At 46.8% G+C, this 7,968-nt stretch overlaps 1 protein-coding gene across 1 annotated transcript; it reads right to left on the bottom strand.

Annotated features, from left to right (window-relative positions):
* Positions 1-1,291: 1,291 nt before the first annotated feature.
* LOC124700177 (probable calcium-binding protein CML46) lies at positions 1,292-1,870 on the bottom strand. The gene has a single exon (XM_047232343.1). The coding sequence runs from the start codon at positions 1,868-1,870 to the stop codon at positions 1,292-1,294; it is 579 nt and encodes a 192-aa protein (XP_047088299.1).
* Positions 1,871-7,968: the final 6,098 nt, after the last annotated feature.

The following is a 7,968-nucleotide window of genomic DNA, read 5'->3' as shown; positions in this document are numbered from 1 at the left end:
TCTTCTTGGAGGAACACCGCGGTGGCATAGAATTGACATATCACCTCCTTGGAGTAGTTGTGGGTGAAGGTCATCAAGGGGACAAGTCCTTGTTCTTCGCATATCTCTAGAGCCTCCCCAAAGTATTCGGGCTTGGAGCGGAGCTTGTCCATGTTGATGGAGAATTGGGGGCAACAATTGAACTCCTTGGCCCCATAGACTTTATTGTAGATCCTCTCTTGATTGGCGTGGTAGAAGAAGTTGTTGGGGCATAGCCGAGGGTTCCTTGGTACCAAATAGGGGTTGACACCCCTCACCTCCAAGAATTGGGATTTATTGAGCCCACTCATAGGTTTTTGGGGACCCGAGGTGGTCCTCTTGCTAGCTGCTGTCGCCCTTTGACCCTTGGTGGTCCTTGGGGAGACAATCTCCTCTTGCTCTTCTTGCTCTCGGTGACGGCGAGAAGGAGGCTAGACCTTGGCGCCGCCACGGTACTTGGATGGACCTGTGAACAGCATATGTTGTAGGGGGTAACAGGGGATAAGTGCACAAGCCTCAGAGTTGCAATGCAAAAGGACACTAATAAGCAACAAGAGTGAAACTGCATGTAGCGTTGGTCCACAGATGGTGGTGAGGCCTATGGCAGCCTAGTTGCTGGAGAATCAATATGGAGGAATCTAGCTTGGATAGAAGTAGTCGGATCCGGCCCATAGTAGAGGTCAGTCGGATCCATGATGTACACGACAAGATAACTTAGCTTAGCTTAAGCGTAGTCGTATCCGATTGGATCTGTACCATTGTAATCCTTGATCCAGACACCTTTATAAGCCGGATACTAGGTGCCCTAGAGGCACGACACAACTCATTGTAATCTCGTACTTGTTGCCTAATAATTCCAGACAAGCAACAATAGGATCTCTCCCCTGTCGTGTGGTTTTTGAAGTTGGGTAACTCGTGTGTCCCCTTCCCGGTGACTCCTCGCCCCGTGGCTCCCCCTTTCACCGAAATACTGTCGAATATGCAACGACAAAAGTCTACATGAAAAGCTAGGCGTAGAAATGACCTTTCGCGCGGCGCGGGGGTGGGGTGGGGGGGGGGGGGGGAGGAGGAGGCAATTAGACAATGAGGGAACTGCCCATTGTATGCCAAACTGGCATAATAGGTCCTGTTGGACGAGAAGTTGCCTTTGTAATAGCTTAGTCAAAGATCTACAATTGGATTCTCGACTAAACTGGAATACTAAGTCGGTAACTCACAAAATGTTAAATACAAATCACTGCGTGTAAGAAAAAATATATACATCGGAATAATTTTAGCAAAAGCTGGCTTCCAAAACATTGGTGAACTCTATAAAATCTATCCTCGTGTCCTCGTTCATATCATATCTAGAAATCATCTGCTCACACTCACTTAACCCTACTCCTTCTCCTAATCCTAGGTCCCGAAAAACTCTTTGCAAATCCGATGCGTCGATGTACCCATCATTGTTCTCATCAAACAGCAAGAACGCCATTTTCACTTCCTGCAAGCTAGGTTCTTCGTCCACGAACAGCGTAGAGATACATTCAGAGCTAATTGCGTTCAAGGCCACACTATGTTCTTGATCAAAATTGAACCCCATCTTTCTCATTGCTATCTCAGCATCAGATTGCATCTTATCTACCTCATTGTGTTCATTATTATTCGGTGCCTTGGATATCTCTGTGTTGGCGAGGACAGGCGTCGAGGTTGTGTTGGAGACAGGACAACTGCAGGACTGGAAATAACTGGGGAAGAACCTCTGAAGCTTTGAGATGGACCAGGTGAGGATAGTGAAAAGGATGAGAATACCGAGTTCTTCTTGGAAAATTGGTTCATGATGACATGCTGCAGTGGCTGGGGACTTCTCCATTGTTGCTGGCTTCACCTGTGAACTCGGAAGTCTGGTTGTTTTGTTGAAGGGAAGATGTACCAATGGAGGATTATATAGGAACTAGGAAGCCAACTAGTTGGTTTTTGTAGCCTAACTTGTAGCTTCAAGAGAATCAATATGAAAGATCCAGGCAGGTCAGAGGATATTTCCACTTTGGAAAACGTTATGGAAGAAGAGTAAACAGCAAGATGACACTTGTTAGCCTGAGATTCAGAGAGTCTATGGTCTTGGTTCTTACTGGCTCTTTTAATCTTTTTTACTCCATTAGATGCTTCCTGGAAAGAGATGGTTCATGAGTTCTATTCCTTCTCCCTTTCTGCTCTCACACACAAAAGTCTAATGCATGTTCTGTGCTCCTTGGTTTGGTACATGTTTCTTCGCGGAAATTCGTCGTGTACATGTTGGGAAACATACAGAACATGAAAACATATTTCAGAACACATCGAACATGATGAGTAATTCATGGTTCTTTTGCACCAAAAAGTAATAAATGTTCATATCATATACATTAAATGAATTGGCCGGGCAAGCCAGGCTGAAGTAGGGGTAAGTGCTACAGGCTCCGGATCAAAAGCCACGTTCTGATACTTGGGTCACAATGTGTACAGGGAGGGCCAAAAATGGACCGGCTCAAAGTGCCAGAGCTGGGTGGTCCATTGATTAGGTCTTCAATACTAAGTCATGAATTTTTTAAATAAAATATACATATGTAGTGTTTGACTACATTTTCCCAAGTTGAGTATGGATGTTGCTTACATAGAAATTTCGGGTAAGGCAGGAAGGTGATATTTCTGTCATTCTTTGGGGGAAAAAAAACAAGACTCAAGACCTGAGGGGACATCTGGAAGACTCAAGACCTCAGAAGTGGGTGTAGCGCAACCAAAAATAAATGACTTTTTTACGGAAAGTTTCTTTGGATCCCAAGCTCCAGTGATCCGTCCAGAGATATTTATAAGTTAAAAAAAAATATGAACATGGTCAATGATGTAACATAAAAACATGAAAACTCACAATGCGGAATTCTTTATATTATGGGCTACACAAAAAATGACAAAATCTGATCAAATTTGAAGATTTAAAAATATATATACTCAGATCCACATGTTTGTTATTTTTCTGCAACTTAGAATATAAAGTAGTATTTAAAATTTATATTTGGCACGTTTGTAGGATAAACTATTGTCTACATCCGGAGTTTTTCTCAAATTTCTTTGAAACTCGTAAAAAATAACAGGATCACTGGTGCCTGGGAGCCAAAAATCTCCACTCATTTTATATTTTATTAGTATCAAAGTTTGTTGTCTGGTTCAAATCTTACAGATCGCTATGCATGATTCTGGTTTCTTTTCCCCGATGAAGATCTAGACTTGTACTTAGCTGTAGGTTATGAGTTAGTAATTTAGTATCATACCAGTATCGTTATCATGTGTGTATGATCATCCAGGAAATCAGTTGTTCCTTGAAGATCTTACGTAGAAACTTTCGGAGGGTACTGTCGCAGTCTTTGATATTTGACTGAAGAAACTGTCAGTCAACAAAGTATTTTCGTTTTTACAGACACTTTCCTTCATATTTACTTTACTCCTTAATGTCTGCCGTACTAATTTAATAAAAAAAAGGTGAGTTGCTTCGTCAAGTCTAAGCACCGCGTGCATATATCTCTGTCAGATAAAGTCCTTCTCTTTCTCTGCGTGGAAATGACAAGTTCACTGCGTGGACACTATCGTCTGAACTCTTAATAAAGGAGAAAATAATTCATTGGTGCTTTTGGATGCCATGCGAGCAAGATATATGCTAGTGCCTGTGACTCATGAACGCTGTGGAATTCAGTTATAACCTGTAACAGTGACATGATACTTTATTTCAAGATTAAAACCTTGTCTGCATGCATGTGTGACCTAATGCTTGTCGTAATTTCCGTAGAAACAACTTTCGTGTTAGACCATCTCCAGTTACGTCCCCAAAGCGTTCTCCAAACGGCGCGGATCGAGCGTTTGGGGACGCCTCCGCTTCGTACCACGTTTGGGGCGCGTCGCTGCCTAGCCACGGCCCCCAAACATTAAAATAACTTTTTTTTGTGCATTTTCATTTTAATAGAGAGAAGGAATTTGTAGGTAGAATCGAGATTTTCAAGGTAGTGCAACATATTGAAACAAATTAAACATAAAAGTAATGTTCAAACTAATTTTTAAACTACGAGCTACTTCTTCTTTGATGGTCTCGCCTCGTCGTCCTCATGGAGATACTTCCTGCTCGTCACCTCTTTCGAAGAGGTAGTGACGTTTGACGCGTCTGAGGAGCTTGTGTCCCCCTCCGACGTGTAGTCCTTGGTGTATTCGTCGTCATCGGTGCTCGCTGGCTGCGTTTTTGCCTTCGCCCGAACTCTTGCCTCCTTCTTTGTTGTTGCCGCCTCCTCGGTCGCCTCCTCCGCCTCCAGCCGTCTCCACCTGGCATCTCCATCCTCTTCCTCCTCCTCCGCCTCCAGTCGTCTCCACCTGACATCTCCATCCTCTTCCTCCTCCTCCGCATGGCCGTCGTCGGCGACGGCCTCCCCCTCCTCCTCTTGGCTGTCGTCGGTGACGGCCTCCCACTCCTCCTCCTAGCCGTCCGTCGGCGGGGAACTAGAGCTGCTAGGCGCGGCAGTTCTTTCCCACCAATGGCGCCATCCTGGCGGCTTCCCCTCGCTACCGGTGTGTTGCTGTCAAAAACCCACCGGCGAGTAGCGACGGGCAACACCGTAGAGCCGGGAGGCTCCCAGGACTGCGGTGGACCCTGGTCCCTCGGGCAACGGCCCGCAATGCCTTCTGGCACACGTCCTGGTGCTTACGAGGGCGTGCCACCTGACCTATACCTGGTCAGGAAGGTGATGGATTGCTTCGACTAGTTTCCTGCATGGCAAACACGTAAACATTAAATACGAGCCCCGATCGGCTCTTAGGTTGCCCTGTGGATCGGCTCAAAGAGCCGATTGCCCCATGGTTCATGTTAGATTTATGATGACATGGGGATCCTGCTATATCGATATCAAGCTAAACTAATCTACGACAGTTTGGGGTTTTCACCGCATAATCGGAACATCCTACGCGTAGTTGAGCCTAGCAGATACGTAAGATGATGGAAAATCAGCCCTAAAGAGGCCTAAAAACCAACATGAAGTTGATCCCCGGAACAATCCCTCTAGGGCTTAATAAACCACACCTTACGCACTACCGGATCGTTCAACCCGTTTATAAGGCCTAACCATGCGGATATCAAACCAATCCTTGAAGAACAAGGAGCAACTATAATGGATTAGATCTACTAAATAAAGAACAAGCAAGATGATGCCCTTACACCTAAGATAGGTGTAAGGGCAGCTAGATATCGAGGGGCGGCGTAGCTAAACAAGTGTATCGTGAAACCATCGACGTCAGCCCCAAAATACCTAAGATAAGGGTGTTGCTCGCCATCAAAAAGGCTTCAGCACGAGCAACACCAATAACGAATAAGCGATACTCGCCTAGATCGCAGGATGCGATCTAGGCAGCATGTTGCTTACCCGGGAGAAACCCTCGAAACAAGGGGTGGCGATGCGCCTAGATTGATTTGTTGTGAACGTGATCGTCCTCCTTTCTCAATAACCCTAGATACATATTTATAGTTCGTAGACTTTCTAACTTGGGAATAAACCCAACCGTGTACGAGCTAAACTCTATCTCTTAATTCTAACCGACACGTAACCTACTATAATTTACAGATACACGGGCAGTCTAGCCCAAACTTCTTGTACAAGGCCGGTTCAGGAATATTTTCCGTGCATATCCTCTAAGCCCATTTAATCACGGCCCATCTCCAGACTTGGTTAAATTCCGGTGATAACACATGCCCCCCTGGTTTTGGCAATGATAATTTCAAAACCACTCTGTTTTTCGCTTCGTAGGGTCACGTCGTGGCAGAGCAGAACCGTCGCAGTATCCTTTATCATGATGCCTTGCCTTCTCAACTTCTCTGCACGATTTGACAGTTCTTTGGCACCACTTCCTCGGAAACCGCTATAACATTAAATCTCCACTATATCCCCATTATTTAACCGCGCCGAGCAGTTCGCCTCTTCATCCTCTTGCTCCGTACTAGCCGTCGGCAAAAAACCCCCTTCCACTGTAGCCATGTCTTCCTCCTCCTCCTCTGCCTCATCGGGTCTCTCCTCCTTATCTTCTTCTTCCCGTGAGCCCACGCCGGAGTGGGACTCGCTGGCGGCGTACGACCTCCGCGCCCCGGAGAAGTGGGACATCGAGTCCCATGATTCCTCCGTCTGGTCCGAGGACGACAAGTCCTTGACCGACGGAGAAGATGACTTCCAGTTCCTCGTCGACGGGGAGCTGGAGGTGGGGAGCGAGGACGACCGCTTCTCGTGGGACGACTTCACATCCTCCGACGAGGAGGAAGAAGAGGAGGACGACGATTCCTCCGACGAATACCCGCCGGCGAAGCGCTTCCGCGCCGGGTCGGACGACGACGACGACGACGACGAGGAAGAGGCTCCCGTAGAGGGCTACGGAAGCAGCGACGAGGAGCCCGCCAGCAGCAGCGCCGGCGGCAGCGACGACGACGACGAGGGCAGCAACGGCCCTTAGATTAGGGACTACTAGTATAGGACTAGTAGTAGTAGTAATCGGCTTCTGTTCTTTCTTCCTTGAGCAATCGGCTCTTCTCTGTAAAAGCCCCTTTATTAATGAAGAAAATATTTCTAAGCCGATTTTGCCTTCCCATCAATTTTTTGCCGATTGTCAAAGCAATTCAACGCACCAAGAGCCGATGGCAGCGCATCGGCCTTTGCCATAAAACGCGAGTAAGGCCAACTCAGTTGCCTATTCAAACGGTAACCTGCAACTTATCTGAAAGAGCAACACTCAGATCCCCAAATCGCCGCTCGAACAGATCCAACTCACGGCCCCGCGAACCTCAGATCTTAATCGCGCAGGCTCATCTCCGTAGTGAACCCAATGGCGGAATCATCCAACGCCAACGCTACGGTCTCCGGCTCGAAGGTAATCCTCAACCGCTCCTCGTCTGTCCGAACATAGTGTTAGAATTAACAACAAACATCCGAATTAATGTCTCATTCCGTCATTAATTTCTAGGTATCGAACATTCTGCTGCCGCATCCTTCTCTTCCAAACTCTCTTTGTCTTGGTCCTCGTTCTACCGAGAGTCCTGCCCACTTAATTTCATGCGAGGCCAATAGAATCCCCTTCGTGAATCAGAACCTAGATCTAACTTCTTGGGCCGACTGCTTACGAGCCTGGCCTAATCCTCCTGAAGATTGGGTTTCCATGTACAATAGAATATCAAAAACCCACCAAGCCACCTGGGAAATCGCAGGAATAGCCGATGCCTTAGCCTTATCACTATCTCCCCTTGAGAAACATGAAAACCTTCTGAAAACCATCGGCTACTTCTGGTCTGATGCTTTGAATTGCTTCATGTTTGGCCATGGCCCCATGACACCAACCTTACTAGATGTGGCCATGATCACTGGTTTAGACATTGCATCCCCAAGCCCATCTGCCTTCAGGCTGCCAAAGGTCCCTTTCACGCTTTCTTCCAAAACAGAGTGCACAAATTGGGGTGCTTACCTTCGGCGCCACATGAAAAACAAAGGTCCTGTAACAGAGAAAGAACACACGGCCTTCCTGAATTTCTGGTTGGAACACTTCATATTCTGTGGTCCTTCACTTGCTCCAACCAAGAATTACCTTTCCCTGGCCTATGAACTTGCCAGAGGCACTCAGCTTGGCATTGGCAAACTGTTTCTTGGAGAGGTCTATAGATATCTTCAGCTAATGTCTGTTAAACTGTTCTTCTAAAAGACAGTCAAAACCGGAGGTCCCTGGTGGTTTATTCAGCTATGGGCTCAGCTGTACTTCCAAAACCAGACCCCAAACTTTCCACCTTTGGCTACTTGCACCTTCCCAGATACTAATGGGCGGCAGATCCGATGCACTAGCTACGGCCAAGCTCTATATAGCCTTCCAGGCAGCAAACTGACCTTCAAGGGAGCATCAGAGTGGTTCAGAACTTTCTACCAAGGCCTGGAC

The sequence above is a fragment of the Lolium rigidum genome, chromosome 3 (genome assembly GCF_022539505.1).
Source record: "Lolium rigidum isolate FL_2022 chromosome 3, APGP_CSIRO_Lrig_0.1, whole genome shotgun sequence".
Classification (NCBI taxonomy): Eukaryota; Viridiplantae; Streptophyta; class Magnoliopsida; order Poales; family Poaceae; genus Lolium; species Lolium rigidum.
The sequence above is the reverse complement of the archived record's forward strand: the minus strand, read 5'-3'. Positions and strand labels throughout refer to the sequence as shown.